This window comes from Electrona antarctica (genome assembly GCF_951216825.1).
Source record: "Electrona antarctica genome assembly, chromosome: 15".
In the NCBI taxonomy this organism is placed as follows: domain Eukaryota; kingdom Metazoa; phylum Chordata; class Actinopteri; order Myctophiformes; family Myctophidae; genus Electrona; species Electrona antarctica.
In genome coordinates this window covers 38,655,009-38,673,105 of record NC_136796.1, presented here as the reverse complement: position 1 = coordinate 38,673,105, position 18,097 = coordinate 38,655,009, and the positions used below count along the sequence as shown (strand labels likewise).

Sequence of the window (18,097 nt, the reverse complement as noted above, 5' to 3'; positions counted from 1 at the left end):
TGTGGCGAAAGGACTAAATCGTTCTAATGAAAAGAGACAATCCAGTACACTGGCATTTATTACATTTGTCAGTGATCAGTGATGTATCGCGCACACACCCACATCAGGAAGGGTGCAGTACTTAGTTTAGACAGTTTTTGGTTTAGACTAGTCATTGGTTAGACCAGTCATTAGTCCTACAACTACAACCCATCTCAAACCCTCACCCTAAACCTAACCTCCCACGGGGCAGCACACCTACACCTAACCTTAACCCATGTCTAACCAATGACTAGTCTAAACTAAGTACTGTATGCACCCCCATCAGGAATACCACGACGACAGTGACAAATCTTGGTGTTGATGGGAGATTTCGTTAGCACCTTTGGGTAAAAACACTGCAAACTATGCTTAGCAGTTACCAGAGCGGTGCGCCAGTTTACCACCCTCAATTTAGGGCAGTGGTTCCCAATCCCAACCTTTTCTGGATCAGGTTCCACTTGAAAATCTCTAGTGTTTGTAGCACACCCATCTGACCACTTAACTCGGGTGGTCAGGTCGGTCGGCCACGTGCATTTTCAGAGCATGTTTAACGATCAATCAAGCGATTGGATCAATGGAACAAACACATTCTTTAAATATACTTTAAATGTATCAGCATCACAATGAAAACTTTTTTTATTTCAAGTTTTAAAGAATAAGACTTGACTTTAACATTATTTTTTTAAATGTTAATATTATACTGTATAATCATTAAAATCTTAGTGGTTTTTCACATTTCGGGGGGCCCACTTGCAATATCTCCGCGATCCACAGGTTGGGAATCGCTGAACTAGAGACCTCAGGAGACAATTACACAGATGTGCGTCGATACAAACTTTCAAGCATTTTAGATGCACACAAAAGTTGAAATATTTTCAGCTCCGTCCTAGTGCCTGAACAGTGAGACAATGGCAAATGCAAACGAAAGTTTGACATTAGACAAGACTCAAAGTATGTTTGAATAAAAATAATCCCGTAATACAATATTTGTTCACCTGGTTACGCAGTACGCAAATACACACAGGTCCATTCCACCATGGAGTTTTGCCCGATATGCTGCTATACCAATATGTTTTTGAAGCGCCTGTGTCTGTAGCAATGGGTCTCTTGTGATCACCCCTTCACATCGACATATTATGGTAGCAAATTTATAAACTCTATAAAAGAGGACAGATGTCTCAAGATTCAGGTAAACACATTCAATCGTCAAGATTTGCTGGATGCAATATTTATGAAACCCTAAAAATCTGTTGAGACAAACATGGAAGAGTACAATGTTTAGCTGCAGGCCTTGGCAAACCTATTTCAAACTCTTTGGCATATAGAACCAGCAATTGTCATTATCCCCCAGTTGTTTTTTATTTTCTTGTTTATATAAAAATCGAAATAGAAAAGCAAAAGTCAACAAAAAAACAAGAACATTCTAATTCCATGTTTTCAATTTTTAGCTCACAATAAAATGTTAACATCAAATGTGTTGCTCTGTCCAAAAAAACGCCTCTGTTATCACCCCTAGAAATTCTCAAAGGTTGTATTTACACACAGGAGACTCATTAATGTACAGTGCATTCATCATAACACACACCAAACAAAATCATACACACCGAACGCACACGCATTTCAAAGTGAGGCGGGGAGGAAAAAAATAGAATGTATCGGTACCTCTCGTTAGTTGAACAGGAGCAAGGGATTCTGTTTTTTTTCTTTTTTCTTTTTTTTTTCACAGGGGCTGCATTATGTCGTCATCTTTCCTTTTCATCTTCCTTTTTTTTTGTCTTTTCACATGAAGTCGCTAAGCTCCGCCTCCAAGGCGGCAGCCATGAAGTCTTCATCGGAGCAGCTGCCTTCCTCCTCCTCCTCTGAGTCCTTAGACGACCCGTCTGCCTCGTCTTCCTCCTTGGCTTCAGCCAGCTTTCTCTTGTGCCCCCTGGAGAGATGAAACGACCTGATTTAGTAAGCTGAACTCCTGAACTTATTTTATTTTGATGAAAAGGTTATTTTAAATCAACATGTAGGTAAACACAATTAATTACATGGCTAGGTTGAATGCTTGATTTGACCAATTGGTCAAATCCTCCTTGGCTTCATCCAGCTTTCTCTTGTGCCCCCTGGAGAGATGAAACGACCTGATTTAGTAAGCTGAACTCCAGAACTTATTTTATTTTGGTTATTTTAATCAAGATGTAGGTAAACACAATTAATTACACGGCTTGGTTGAATGCTTGATTTGACCAATTGGTCAAATCGCTGAATTCACGCGGTGTGTTATTTCTGGATAAAGACCGCTCCGCTCTATAACAGACCGATGCCTAATCAAAGCCTCAGAGCACCTGCTGCGCCCCGCTTGATTTACTGCTGTTTCCAACATGACAGCCATGTAAACACACACAATGTCATTTAAAGCGAAACATTGCTCTCAAAAATGTTTTTTGAAAACATTTGAGCGAGAAATAGACGAGTAGACGAGTAGACGAGTACCCGAAAATGGATTCTATTTGATCAACTTCCACTTCCTTGTTTTCTGGGCAGACGCCGGCCACCTACATCGACACGTTTAGCTTGTAGATCGGCTAGTTGAACTATTCAAAAATGTTTTTCAAAATAGTAAAAAAAAAGTTTAGGGATAAGGGGTTTAGCATGGACGAAAATAGAGCCCATTGTCTCTCTTCCATTGAAAATGTAGACCCTGGTATCCGGTAGGACACCTGCTGGTTGAGAAGTAGTACTGCCTTATGCTCATAAGCAGTGAAGCACAATATCTCCCCCCCGGCCAAGCAGGGATTGTGCTATGCATAAGCAGCAGAGGTTTGGTCCCCCCACATGGGAGATCCACGTTTTGATTCCCGAGTAGGACACAAGACATAGGGAGTCCTTGATTACGCAAGGGTGTCACTTGCAAAAAAAAATTACGAAAAATAAACAGATCTACAAGCTAACAACGCATTGCGGTGAGACTCGTTAGCTTATAGATCCATTCTTTTTGGCAAGCGACACTGTCATACTAAGGAGTATAAATTGTAGTGAAACCTTTCATTTCAGTAAGGATTTACTGTATTGTCGTCTAAATACTGGCATTTGTGCTTGTCTGCATTAAATCTATTCATGTGTTTCCATTCACAGATTAGGCTATAGACCTTGAGAGGCAGTTCCATTTAAATCATAGATAAGGAATAAGGCACAGGCACAGTTTATCTTTTTTTCATTCGTGATGCAAATTCACAAAGCAAGTTATGCAATTCTATTCTCCGACAGACAGACAGAGGCCCGCAGGCAGCACTGCCACAAAGACATGGCACAGCCTTGAGTTTATTGTAATGCAGTGGTCCACAAAGTGCGGTCTGGGGACCCCAAGGGGTCCTTGAGCGGGTTCCAGGGGGTCGCCAGCAACATGTGTTAGTATAGCATCAATATCGATTTAACCACTTGAAACCTATATACATTGGCTATTTGAAAATAGGCAATCTACAAGCTCAACACATGGTCCAGCCCGACTAATTAGCATAGATTTTAGGCCAGACCCGACCCTAAAACGTCGGGTCTGGTCGGGTTTGGGCAGAGTTTGAGAACTCTAGGGTAGACTGGTTGCCTGGGAATCAGAAGGTTGACGGTTCAAACCTCGGCTCACTCAGCCAATGCATCCCTGAGCAAGACACTTAACCCTCAACTACTCCACCTGCTCTAGTTAGGATGAGTACAGTCAGAGGACGAATTCTACGTATGCATAACGTACTGTGGAAATATACCTCTATAACAACCAAAAAACGAAACTCCTGCGAGCGGAGATAGTCTTGATAAAGACATTTTATACAGAGTGAATTGAATCGTGACTTTCAGTTATGTTGACAGCTGATTGCATACACTTTCACCACACACGTCACTCACTACAATAGGACAGCTGGGAGAAGAGACGTCCATGCTTTTCCTCCCAATTCCAATATGAAAGGGATTTATCATTGATAAGCAAATTGAGAGAGAGAATAATTTGACATGAACCACACTTCGCTTGGCATAACAAGTGAACTAAGGATTGACATGATGCAATGAAACCAGCCAGGCTTTATACTCCCTGCGTAGACTGCAGTGCTGTTCAGTCTCTCTCCATCCCAGCTGACGGGTTCAAAGGAGAAGCGAAGCCTCTCTCAGTTTCTCAGAAAGAAGTCATACTGTGCTTTAGTGTAGGCCTGTCACAATTGATGTATAATTGCCTAATCGCAGTTATTTGAGATAATCGCAATTATTTCCCGAAATAGTCATACTGTAGTCCTCATCGTTTCCACAATTATTTCCCCAAAACAGCTGATTTATAAGCTTACAACGCATTGCAACGTCTTGTGAGCATTTAGATCGGCTATTTCCTCTATAAAATATATTATATATGTCATTCATTTCTATATACAGTCAATTTAAGTTATTTGCCACATCGCCTTATGAAATGTTTGTTTACGAAGCCTAAAAGACCAACAGATGTGTAATGTTTTGTGTGACAATTAATCGTCGAGTAAAATGTCATGATCGTGACAGCCCTACTGACGTGCTCAAAGAGAAGAGAAACCTATCTCAGTCTCTCAGAAGATATGGATAGGGCATAGAAGGAACAGAGATGAGGGAAGATATGGATAGGGCATAGAAGGAACAGAGATGAGGGAAGATATGGATAGGGCATAGAAGGAACAGAGATGAGGGAAGATATGGATAGGGCATAGAAGGAACAGAGATGAGGGAAGATATGGATAGGGCATAGAAGGAACAGAGATGAGGGAAAGATGGAAGAGAAGGAATAGAAATGAGGAAGAGAGAAGATAAGGAATAGAAATGAGGGAAAGATAGAAGAGAAGGAATAGAAATGAGGAAGAGAGAAGATAAGGAATAGAAATGAGGAAAAGAGAGAAGATAAGGAATAGAAATGAGGGAAAGAGAGAAGACAAGGAATAGAAATGAGGAAGAGAGAAGATAAGGAATAGAAATGAGGGAAAGAGAAGATGAGGGAGAGAGAAGATACGAAATAGAGATGACAGATTCTGTCTACAATCAGTTTTAAAACCTAAACCTTGATTTCACTTGATCGATTTCAAAGAATTTTTTGAGTTCCAGCTGTACTTGCTCATTCTGAAATGTGTATTATATTGTAATGTATGTGTTTAAATTGTATGCTACGTTTACTGTAATCAGGGCGCCATTGGAAAAGAGAGCTGGCTCTCAATTGACTCCCCTGAATAAATAGAAAAGAAAAAGCACATAAAAAAGATTGTCACCTATAATGACATATCCAAAACAGGGAACCAGGTTGAAAATGCTTAGAGCAGTGAGAAATGCAGGCGAGACCAGAGAGACAACGTTGAAGATCAACCAAACCAAAAACAACAACAAAACCTATTGAGTCCGCACAGTCTTCTAACTGACAAAAAAAAGGACAGTCTCACAAGGCTGCTCCTCCTCAGCGCTGTCCACGGATCTGAGGGCTTGTTATAGCATCATGCTAATGAGGCCGCTTGTGGAGTGCGTTGCGTGCCGTGGATCTCACACCGGGGCCACGGCGAGGACCCCCTCTCAGTCCCATGGTGGCAAGGCTCAGATTGGAGTGTTCATTAAAGGTCAGATGTCACAAATCATCGGTGCAGAGAGCTCCCCATGAGATGGCGGTTACACTGAACCCCTGCGGATCGCGGAGAGTGTTTTTCGCTCTGAGAGAGGTGAAAACATGTGTGTGAAGAAGTGCATGTGTGACGCCGATAAACAAAAGGCTTCTTTTTCAAAGCCACGTGACGGAGGCTTGCTATAGGAGCTTATAGCGTTGATGCTCAGACTGGTGATTAATCACCGCCTTCTGTTCCGCCACAGCCGGAGAAAATGTGACACAGGTGGCAATTCCTGATGTGCCACCGGCGGTGGCCTTAGCTACCAGAACTCCTGGCCGGCTGGCGGTGACAGCAGAGGTTTGTGTTTTCACATGTGAGCCGTGAGAGAGTGCATGGGGGTGATAAGGGTGAATGCACGCCACATAACCCCCACCACCCCTCTCGCCCACCTCCAAATATGATCAGTCAAGACAGCAGGGGGGGGGGGGAGTGTCTCCCATCGCTCTCTCGTCTTCGCATCGTTACACCCAATCTGCAGGCTTGTCTATTAACACCTCCACAGAGCCCTGGGCACCGCTCTTTCCCCCCCCGGAAAAACAGCTTTCATCAGCGAGCCACTTTAGCAGATTCCGCCGGGCGTTACAGTCACTCTCCAGTGTGAACATCCTGTTTGCTCTGTGGCGTTTTGTTTCATCGTGCTGCTCAAGCACACCTGAACAGAGTCTGTAATCATGCTGATCTACGAAAAGAGGAATCGACCCGGTGACCCGCAAACAGCAGAGGACCATCCTGCTACTCTAGTCTCTAAACGGCAGCATTTACAATGTTGTCCACTTATCTTGTAGGGCACACCACGGCTCGAAGCATAAGCCAGTACAGTAAAATATAAACTCACAAGTGCATACGTAGGTCTTAAAACTACAATGCCATATCACGATACGATGCTAGGCAGCATGAGGTCCAATAAACCATTCTGCTGTTGTACAGTTTAACGTGCTTAACCTTCCAGCTCATTTGAGTTCTCCTTAAAATCAGTGTAGTGGCGCTGTCGCCTCACAGCTAGAAGGTCCTGGGTTCTCTCCTCCGTGTCGTCAGTGCCCATACCCTAGGTGGGGTTGGCAAAAGGGCCTTTCGGTGTGGAGTTTGCATGTTCTCCCCGTGTCACCTAGGGTATGTATCCTCACAAAAGAAATGCAGTAATCAGCCGGGGCGCCTGATGAAGGGGAAAGGATTGGTTGGAATAACGTGCTCCTTCCAGGCGCTACGTCCAACCGTGGAAACTCCCCCGGCAGGTGAAAAGACTCCTCGTGCAAGGAAGCATGAGGTCAGCCCGTTGCTCTCCCCAGGTTGGCACAGCGAGTGTAGCACACATGATTGCATTAGATAATTGACACTGGGTGAAAAAAAATGGGTTGCAAAATTGTGAGATTAAAAAAATATATAAAGTAAGATCAGTGTAGCTTGCCAACGTAGTTTCTGTAACAATAACATTTTTACAGGGTGAGTAATTAAGTAAGTAGCTTGCCAACACATTAATCTTCAAGCTAACAATGTGTCACATTGCATAATATGGAGACAGTGGAGTACAACTTGTCTGCCTTTGAAGCTTTCCCTCGTATTTCATCAGTTTATCACTTTCAAACTGGTTTTGAGCATGTCATTAGAGGTAAACATTTCCAAGACCCTTAAAAACATATCTAGGGCTTTGAATTTAATTGAATAACGTATTGAGAATTCAAGAAAGTTCATTGTACAATATTTATTTTAAATGTCAACGTGCATAAGCAATTCTGTTGTGGTCTACTGAACATTAAAAACACTCAATACACTGGACAAAAAAACATAACATAAAAAGGAAAAAGGAAGGGGACCAGGGTTATAAACAAATCTCTTGTTTGATCCGTTTGTAACCCATGGGATCGATCCCTTGCATGGTAAGATTTGTTTGGCTGAAAAATGGTAAATGTCACAAGACAGAAGCGGACAGAAGTGGTAAGCGGTTCGATGACTTGCTGATAAAAGGTCAAGAGACGATCTGGAGATGCAAAAGATGCCCAATTCGTCTCATCTCCAAGGTTTTTTACTACAGCACAGAACGCAAAGAAATGTATGAAGTATGAGTATGAAGCAAATGGAAAACTCTCCTGCACCATCCTTCCACATCTACACAATTAACCTTAAGGGGAGAACCAATTTACTGGGCTTGATCAAAACACGAGGGCTACTTTTCTATATAACGACAGAGATAGGGCCAGAAGGGAGAGATGAAAGTCCGAGGGCATCACAATTACTGACAAAAAGAGAGAAGGATGGAACCATACAGTTTGGTGCCAGGTTCACCTTCTAATTGCGTCTCCCCATTTACTCCCTTTGGTACCTGCTGTGAGAGCGCGATAATTAATACTCCATGAAATCTTTCCGTCATTTGCATTTCTTCATTACCAGCGGCGGTCTGGAGGCGCAACACGTCACCCAGCCAGGCTCCCCAAGCAGGCGGTGACACACGCTAGATGGATACGCAGAAAGCAGCCAAACATTACACCACGAAATCCCAAGTGGCAGTTAACTCTAAAAGAATCTGTGACTTGGACTTGAAAAAGTTGCAGCAGGAAACCGTGTCATGTGTTTTTCATTTCCGTTCACGCAAATATTATCTACAACAAGCTTGACAGGCTTGGACAAATTATTTTCTAAGACCAAAAAAAGGCTTCATGATTCTCTGAGGACAAACTAAAATGTCTTCATTTAATTGAACGTTTTCAGCCAGCGAGATTAGTAACCGCACACATTGTGTCATGTACAGCAGGTCTGAGACATCGCACCTGCTGCAGGGTAAAAGAGCACTGCTGGCCCACAGCCCAGATATAACGGCAAGTTCTACAGTAAGAGGGATGTTAATACAAATAAAAACGTAGCAATGTCACAAGGTTAAATTGTTTTTTAAGCGGTTAAAAAATAGTTATTGAGCTAGCAAGACTGAGGTCCAATGACGATGCAATGAATGATGCTGTTCCAGAGTCTACCCTAGGGGCCTTGATGACATAAATGCTAGCGATGACGCAGGCCCTGAATTGTCAGTAAGTCTGTTTCCATTAAGCCATGTTTTTGCGCATTAAGGCTCTTGCGCAAAAACTCCTGGATGGAAACACCTCAAAATGCGAATAAGTATCCATTTTCTGCGCTTGCAGGGGGTGGATTTTTGGGCTATATCGAAAAAGTGAAATGCACAAATGGGGTATGGAAACACTTGCGGAAAAGATTTCTAATTAGAAAGCATTGCACTCACATTATATCGCTTTCGAACTGTTGGAAAAGAAAAAAACACACGCAATGGTTAGTAGTGGACTTGTGGAGTGATCGAACGGGAGGGTGGGTGGGATGTGGATACATACATTTACACACTCGAGTCTCGAAGCCTCTGTCTGCAGGCTGATCGATCGACGATCTTGCTCTCCCTGGTGAATGTGTTGATCATGAAGTTAGATCGGTGATATTTCTGCTAAACAGCTCGGAACGGAACGGACGAGGGGAGACTAGTAGTCAACAACAGAAGCCAAAATGGAAATGTACTGTCAAGTCGCAGGGCAGGGAGGGGTCCCTCGTCCCTGTACTTGAAAACAAAACTATACCAGCCCCTGTCAAGTCAAAAACACACGCCTATTTATTTAACAGACAGCCTGATTGAAAGACAGCCTGGCCCAGTGGCCCTCTGGACAGCAGACTTCATGCAGACCAACCGCAGGCAGTCTGTGTAGAATATTTTTTATAGCCTAAAAGAACGTCAAATGCACCGTGGTGAAGACAAATTCTATCAGTGGATGGAAACAAGAAAATACGCTTTTCTTTTTTCAAATTACTTATTACTCGCTTCCTATATTCGAAAATTCTTGATGGAAAGGCACCTACTGTAGTCACATGAACACTTTTGGGGGAGTAATCATCAGGTGAGACCTGTAGTCATTTCCACAGCTAAGAGTTAAAGGGATAGTTCAACCCCAAAATGACTTTTTTTGCCAGCTGCTTGCAAAGTGGCTGGACAACATGTTGATCTACCGCTACTAGCGACCGTGGTAGAGACCTTTTCATCATTGGCTACCTCTGAGCCAGTGTTTCCCAAACTTTTTTGCCCTGCCACCTCCTGACCTAGCTGACGCACCTCAGCATGCCCAGTCTCGTATTCGGCCGAATTATATATATATATATATATATATATATATAATGTACCATTGCTGTCATGTTGTAGAGCTACATGATTAAATTAAGACTTTATATAGTGCATTATTGCACATAGCCCAAATGCATATACGGTATAAAATTAGGACAGCTATTTCAGTTTCATTTTAGGGAGAGTGAGACAGAGAGACAGACAGACAGACAGACAGACGTCATAAACGAGAGCTTGCTGCAGGTGGCAACTATGACCGAGTCATTCTTGTTCTCCTACTTAGACTTAGTTGAATTAATGTTGCGTTTTGGTTGAACAATCCCTTTAATTCCCAACAAGAAATAAAACCCGGAACATAATCCATATTATACCAATTCCGCCACCAAAACGTGGCGACGCTACTGCAATATGACTCTACCCAATCGTGTTATGGCTGTCAGAAAATAGTCCACTGCTGGAGAGATGCACCAGATGCATTAGCTGAGGATTGTGGAGACGGGCCTTATTGGCAATTACGTCCTAATGTCCTCATCTCTATGTGGGGAGAGGTGCCTGGGCTGTGTGCTTGCATCAGTGGTGTTCAACAGCTTGCAGCCATTGCTGCTTCACCACAACACCGTTAACAATACTAAGTGATAGAAAACGACAAATATTGCCTTTGCCCCGGCATGGTCCGCTAATCTGACACTGGGGGATTCAGTCACATAGTGCTGCTGTCAGGCAGAAACCTATTTGATTACTTTTCTCCGTGAATTAATGCCATACTTTGTCTTTCTGCAAACAGTCACACAAAAGTAGCAGTAATGGCCAATCTACAAGAAGTTTTTAGTTTTGTGAAAGTGAAGGTGAAAGGGGTTATTAAGTGTGTCTGTGGGTTTTATAAATATTGAAATGTTTAACCAAGTATTAACAGGAGCTTGTGACTAAATAATAACTACCTATGATCCAGGACAACACAGGTTGTTTTTCCTGTAAAGTAACAGTTTTGAACTTTTTGGTTTCCAGCCGACAGCAACGATAGTCTCCATGGTGCTACAGATGACCCTGAGGGCAGTGTTCATTGGTTCCCAATATTTTGATTTAGTCTTAGTCTTTTGAAAAACCTCAGTCGACTTAGTCTTAGGTCACATTCACACCAGAAAGCTTTGCTGCGATTAAAACGAATCCTGCTGAAAATTTTCTTCGTTTGGCAGGTGTGAAGGCTCATTCGAATCCTAATGTGCAGCAAAGAACCGCATTCTACTCCGCCCAAAAACGGGGGTTTCGCTTCGCTTCCAATCGCACTTGATTTCGATTTGGTGCAGGTGGGAATGCAATCCGCAGAAAATAAAGGAAATGAAGCAAACAATGTGGCGGGTGAGGAGCTGAACACAGTTGGAGACGGAGAAGGCATATTTTACGCAGCGCAAAGATGTCCCCTTACAGTGGATAGACGTGGTCGAATGAGGAGACTTTAGCCCTGATCGAAATGAGGACGAGTACATTAATCAATTGCTTAAGGAAACACTTAAAAACACTGCAGTGTAAAGCCTACAGAATATTCTGTCTGTCTGTCTCATGTTTCATCTCGATAAACTTGTAAACATTTTGCGCTGCTGTCTGTTATATCAGTGCGCTCAGCGCTGTGCCTCCATGCCCAAAAGAACAGTGCGTGGCTGCGTGCGGAGAGAGAGAGAGAGAGAGAGGAGGGGGGGGTCCAGTCCCAGACGGCACGACACATGCACGTTATGAGTAGGCTATAACTTTATCACCATAGATTTCACTGTGTAGGCTAGTTTATGAATGGAGTCTACCGAAGTATTAGGTGGGAATGTGACCTTAGTCAACAAAATTAACACTGAGCACACGCACACGCACACACACACCTTTGCTTATATGACGTTTCTCTTCTGACACCATGTGCAAGTTTGACCACTTCAAATACCCTTTAATCTTAAAATAACTAATGACAGAAAACAGACGATCTACAAGCTCACAACATGTCACAGCGCGACGTGTTGTGAGCTTGTAGATCGACTATTTCCGATATAATATGGAACATACTTCCATAGAATACATGCTGGCTCCTATGGAATCCAAATGCCTGAAGTCAGTCATGGCGACTGAGAACTTTGATCCATGGGTGTTAACCCATTTAGACCCGACTTCGACAGTTTTCTGAAAAACCTTATGTTTCTGTATCAGTGGTGCTCAATATTTCACGTCAAGGACCACAAAAAGTATATGTAATATGCCTCCGCCCCGCCCCCAAATATGTTGTTCCAGGGACCTCCCCAGAAGCAAAGATTTGAGTTAAAATGTTCACTCTGAAATAATATATATTCAAAGATTTTCACATTTTTCACGATTTTTTCAAAAATAGCAGATCTACAAGCTCATAGCGCGGCACCGAGTGCCGCGCTATGAGCTTGTAGATCTGCTATTTTTCAATAGCTAAAGTACAACATAATGCTTAAAACACCAAAAGGGGTTCCCGCCCAAAATGGGTTTTAAAGGATCAGCTCAATGTCTGTGTACTCGCTTGGATCTGCAGGGGTCGCACAGCACTCCTCATGCCAATAGAAGTACGAAAAACAAACAAAAAAGGCAAGCATGTGCGTTTCACAGGATTGCGCCTGCGACCCCCATGAAACTTCCCTACCTGCCCACTCGCCTCTCATTGAAAATGAATTACTAGATGCGTCAGTCGCTTCCTGTGTGAAAAGGCCTATAATTCACGACACACATTTTTACTTTGTTACTCCCACTGGCTCTCATTCAGCTTCCATCTGATGCTCTAGACACAGAGTCTCAACCAGGGACTATAGGAAGAGCTTGGCAAGAAAGGAAAAAAAAGAAAAAAAGCGAGGGGCGGTGTAAAAAAAAAAAAAAAAAAAAGAAGTTGGAAGAGAGAGAGATAAACAGGAACTGTGATGGGGGAGCCTTCTAACAGCTCTGAGCTGCTCCGAACACATCCGACAGCTCCGTGGAGGAGACGTAGTGGGTGTTGGGAGGAGGGGGAGGTGGCTGCGGGGTTAAGCCCCATTTCAGTGCACGATGGCGTCACGCAGCGAAAATAGCCGACCTACAAGCTCACAATGCGGCACATCCACCTCTGTGTGGTTCCACTGTCTGCCTCTGTTCTAGTCTAGTGATTCACAGATACAGTAAAGACTGTGGGACGGCGGTGGCTGAGTGGCTGGATGGTAACCGCAAGGTGGCCAGTTCGAACCCGGGCTCCCCCAGAGTTTGTGTCGAAGTGTCCTTGCGCAAGACTCTGAACCCCTAATTGCTCCTAAATGTGCTGGTTGGTGCCTTGCATGGTTTCCCGCCGCCATCACCATTTACCAGAGTGGAAGAGGCAGAAAATTGGACGAATGGAGAGTGCAAGTAAAGTAAGGAACAACACAGATTAAAATGAAACGGGAAAGGTCTCCAACTAATCCATTTCTCACGGACGTCTCATCTCAACAGAGAAAACCAGCCAAGTTAATAACCAGAATATTGAGTTACTACAATGATTTACACGCCATTCGAGCACGTCTCTCTATGGCTTTCAATCCTTGGGAGTCAATTAACAACACGCTAGAGGGTTACTTCCTGGGAATGTGTGAACTCACCTGCAGCTACTGACTCTACTACACCAATCAATTGCAGGGTCTTTCCCTGCGGTTGAATTGAACTACGTGAGGCATGAAGCTTATCAGAGGTGAGTGGAGCGCAGCTCTAAATCAGCCCCCCAGTGCCTGAGCACAGTAACACGGCCTGACTCCATCACCCTCCTTCACCTTCACACAATCTTTACGTAAAGCAAAGAGCAGCATATCCTAAGCACAACACATTGATCTAGACTGTAGACAGATACATGTTATAAATTACATGTAGATGCCAAGAGGTCACCTTCAACCTGCCACCCTGCCAATTATTCTTGGATACAAACTTTCCCCTGTCCTCATTTTATATAATCCGCACGCACGCACAATCAGACTCTTCAGTTGCATGAGTAAGCAGCAACTCATAATAACGCTTCAACCCACATGGGGCCTGAGAAGGGGAAGAAAAATACTATTTTCCTATTGTTGAAAAGCAATAATTCATTCTAATGGATTTATTTTTATTCTTTAATAATTGAATAGTGTGATTAACTGTTGCGCCCCAATATGTAGCCAAAGTTTCTCTCCTGGACAATTACATAACAGTTTGTTTTGAACTTTCACAAAGTTTGACAAGACAGATTACTGTACATGGGTGGGGGAGGCTTTAAAAAGACAAGTGTAACACTGTTTTAATAGCAGGGAATCACTGTCAAGTGTCATTCATAAACTTCCCTCATCACTGCCTCTGACAGCAAAACGTGATTGAAGCCCTCGACTTTCCTCTCATATGACTTACATCCCTGCTCCGTCCATCACACTGGCAACACCCACTCTGACACTGCTGCAGAGCTGACTTCACAGAGGCTTGGGTGTGGGAGGGATAGAGAGATGGAGAGAGATAAGGAGGGAGAGATGGAGAGCGAGAGGGATGGAGAAAGTAAGAGGAAGAAATGAGATAGAGAGATGGTGAACTTCAGCCCCATGGCTGTATAAATACCATACCTTTTCTTTTCTTTACATACAAATCATTAGTTGATTGATTAGCCCGTCCTCAAACAAAAACCCAAGTCTGAGGATGAAAATGGCTGCCTTGAGGAACAAGACCTAGCAGCAGGCCTGATAAAGTAGGCTGTTGTGCCTTTGGAACAGTGTCCAAAGATCGCCAATTCTTTCCTGAGCCCTTAAGCCTCCGCATCCATACAATGTTATATTTGAGGTTTTTCTTTTTTGCTTTGTGATTTTCAGTTTCTGTAGTCTGGAGAGACTGCATATTTGTGGTATATTTCTGGCACACAGAAATGACTCTATGCCAAAAATATGCAAATACACTCACTGGCGCAGCAGTCTGTCCCGTCTCTCGCAGAGAGAGACAGGTGACAAATAACTGGCTGGCTATTTGAAACAAGTGTTATCTGTAAACCTGCGCTCAAAATCACAGCATGCAGTTAAAAAGTGATTTGTGACCGGAATACATACACTTCCACAAAGCAAAATGATTTCTACGCTCCACATGGCTGAAGAAAAATCAAATCAACTGAGAATAGCAACAAGGTGCTTGCTAAATAAAATGGTGTGCTAGATAAATCTATTTATCTTTGTAAGAGCGTGTATGAGAGAGAAAATCAGACTACACTATTCAAAAATGACAGTTTCGGCCTTGAATTGAATATCTATTCATGAGGTGTCCTACCTATATGAATAATCTATGGTATTTGACTTCAGTGCAGCACAAATCAATGTAATATGTAACTGGTTAGTGCTTTTTCTTTTACTTCTTTATTTCTCACAGTGGGGCTTTAATCAGGGTGTACTGTAGTGTAGATAATGTTCCTCATAGTTCAGACTTCTTTACTAGCTGTCAGTCAGCACAATATAACAGTGCCCAATTACAGTGACAATTGTCTAATGCCTTCTCTTATTGTGTCATTTGGTGGACACCTTTTTTCCACCACATGATTGGCTCCAGCAGCAATCACACCCCTGGCGTTGTCATGCTCCATTCGTTGAGCTGGAGAGGAATTGGTAGAACGTGTCATTACGGAGACGCGTTGTTCGTTGTTAGCGACGCGGCAAAGAGCGCCCCCAACAATGTAAATGTCACGCTACAGTCCCTCTCCACTACCACCGAATCCCCTCTTTGGAAGCGCAGGTACGAGATTGCCTGCGAAGGCAATCTCGAAAAGAAAAAATGGGAAGGTTTGCTTTCTCTCAAGTCAGGAGGAAAGCAAACGGGTCTTTTGCGTTCACCACAAACCACATAACCCTAAGGCACCCCTCCTTCGTTCTGAAACATATCAACCGTTAACCACTTTGAACCCGGCGCCGTATAATGGGACTACCATTCCGCATAAATAGCTGCTGTATAAGCTCACCATCTAAATTGCATTGTGAGCATGTAGATCGTTTGTTTTCGGCATAGAGATTTGGTATAGAGGGAAATACTAGTGGACCCAGAATAAGGTACTGGTGGATGCTGTATGGTATAGAGCCGGTTCCCAAACTCAAAAAGATCCAAAAGATACATTTTATATCTCCCCGGGACCCAAACTAGTGAAAATAGCAGATCTACAAGCTCACAAGGCGTTGCTTCGTGCCACGTTATGAGCTTGTAGATCGGTTAATTTCACTACTTCTTAAACATTTGTTCCACAAATGGCTCCCGACCCAGTGTTTGGTAATATACCTGTAGGGTTTAAGTGGTAAAAGCCAGTTCAACATAGAGAGAAATCCATAATAATAATAACCAAGTTTGTAATATGGTATGAAGCTTAAAGAAACATCTGCTATAGTGACATAGGCTTCAGAGCAGCTACATCTTGATACAGTGGGATTTGTTTACATTGGTGTTTTTTTCTTACTTGAATGAGATCTGAACAAAATAGAACCAATAGTAGCCTGAAACAGCCCTCAGACAGAGAGAGGTACAATAATACAAAATAAAAAGCCATTCTGAACCTAATGGGTTTTGCCCCATCTGGAGCACAGTTGGCAGTCCCCGAGATGTGGTAGGGATCCTGTCTTTTATTTTATTTCACAAGGAATTTGTCAATCCCATACACCTCTTCAGGCCAGGAGGGAAAAACATCCTCTTAAGTCTTGATCCTCTACTACAGTGTTTCCCAACCTTTTTTCTGCCAGGGCACACTTTTCATAGCCCAAAAATCCCATGGCACACCTAGATATACGGGGGGGTGGGGGGGGTTGTATATACATATACACACACACTTTTTTCCACACACACGCACTTTTTTCCACACACACACACTTTTTTCCACACACACACACTTTTTTCCACACACACACACACACTTTTTTCCACACACACACACACACACACACACTTTTTTCCACACACACACACACTTTTTTCCACACACACACACACACTTTTTTCCACACACACACACACACTTTTTTCCACACACACACACACACTTTTTTCCACACACACACACACACTTTTTTCCACACACACACACACACTTTTTTCCACACACACACACACACACTTTTTTCCACACACACACACACACTTTTTTCCCCACACACACACACACACACTTTTTTCCCCACACACACACACACACACACACACACACACACACACACACACACACACACACACACACACACACACACACACACACACACACACACACACACACACACACACACACACACACACACACACACACACACACACACACACACACACACACACACACACACACACACACACACACACACACACTTTTCTTCCTGGAATTAAAAACGTCTGGGTTTCCGAGGCTACTTTTGTTCAAATCAAACGGCACACCTGGCCATTTCAAACGGCACACTAAAGTGCCGCGGCACACAGGTTGGGAATCACTGCTCTAGTATATCTATAGGCAAGCAGGAACAATTTCTAGGCAACACTTCTTGAAATCAGTTCTCCTAGCATAGCTAGATGCCAAAAGGACAAAATGTCCAAGCGGACAGATTTTCTTTAATAAAACAGCGTAAACACATCACTGTGTGCAGTGCACGTCTTCCCTCAGAGATCCATTAGCAACGCAATGAAAAAGTCAATGAGATTTGCCCACAAAATTATATTGAGGTCAGACTGCATTACCGACCCCTATAACTGAGGAGCACAGCAAGCAGCAGAGAAATGTTACCGGCAAATTAAATTTGACAAAGTCAATTTGTTGTGAGGTGTTGGATGTGTCCACAGAACAACACTTACTGCAAACATACTTTTTGACATTAGTTGCTGCGAGAGTGAGGTCTATAGCCAACACCAACTCGGGATGCTTGGATCGCTGCCCTCCACAAATTCCTATCCAACATCAGGTTCTTGAGCTCTGCGGTGTTGTTAGCCAACGTGTCGCGCCGCAGCACGTCCCATTATCTTGGGATATAGAACATAGAATATAGTATATACTAAATATAGTAATACTAAGGCATCATTATAAATGGGGAAATAGGCTTGTGTTTCTTTACTTTCACAAGAAGCATTTCTATCTCATTTCTATTCGACATGTATGATACCTTAAAGGTATATTCAGTGATTTCACTTAATTCAAATATCACTTATTTTTTGGATAATCCTCCCTACTATAAAGTGTGCTGACCATATAAGGAGTTCCTCCCTTTCCCCAATGAGCCCCTGGGGTCAAAAAACCCTAGTTTCGTTTTGGGCTTTGGGTGGCAAAGCCTTCATCCAATCAGGATGAGAGGGGCCTTCCTCCAATCATGATAGTGGGACAGGCCTTGGT

At 43.1% G+C, this 18,097-nt stretch overlaps 1 protein-coding gene across 2 annotated transcripts in view; it reads right to left on the bottom strand.

Moving 5' to 3' along the window:
* Nucleotides 1-639: 639 nt before the first annotated feature.
* Nucleotides 640-18,097, bottom strand: part of ctdp1 (CTD (carboxy-terminal domain, RNA polymerase II, polypeptide A) phosphatase, subunit 1) — a 112,425-nt gene continuing 94,967 nt past the window's right edge. Inside the window, exons 13-14 of one of the 2 annotated variants that reach the window (XM_079522545.1) lie at nt 2,055-2,129; nt 640-1,948 (exon numbers count right to left, since the gene is read on the bottom strand). In XM_079522545.1, the coding sequence (XP_079378671.1) occupies nt 1,801-1,948; nt 2,055-2,129 (223 nt within the window). In that variant the 3' untranslated portion in view covers nt 640-1,800. The remainder of the gene's footprint in view (nt 1,949-2,054; nt 2,130-18,097) is intronic. The other variant, XM_079522546.1, reaches the window with a different exon arrangement.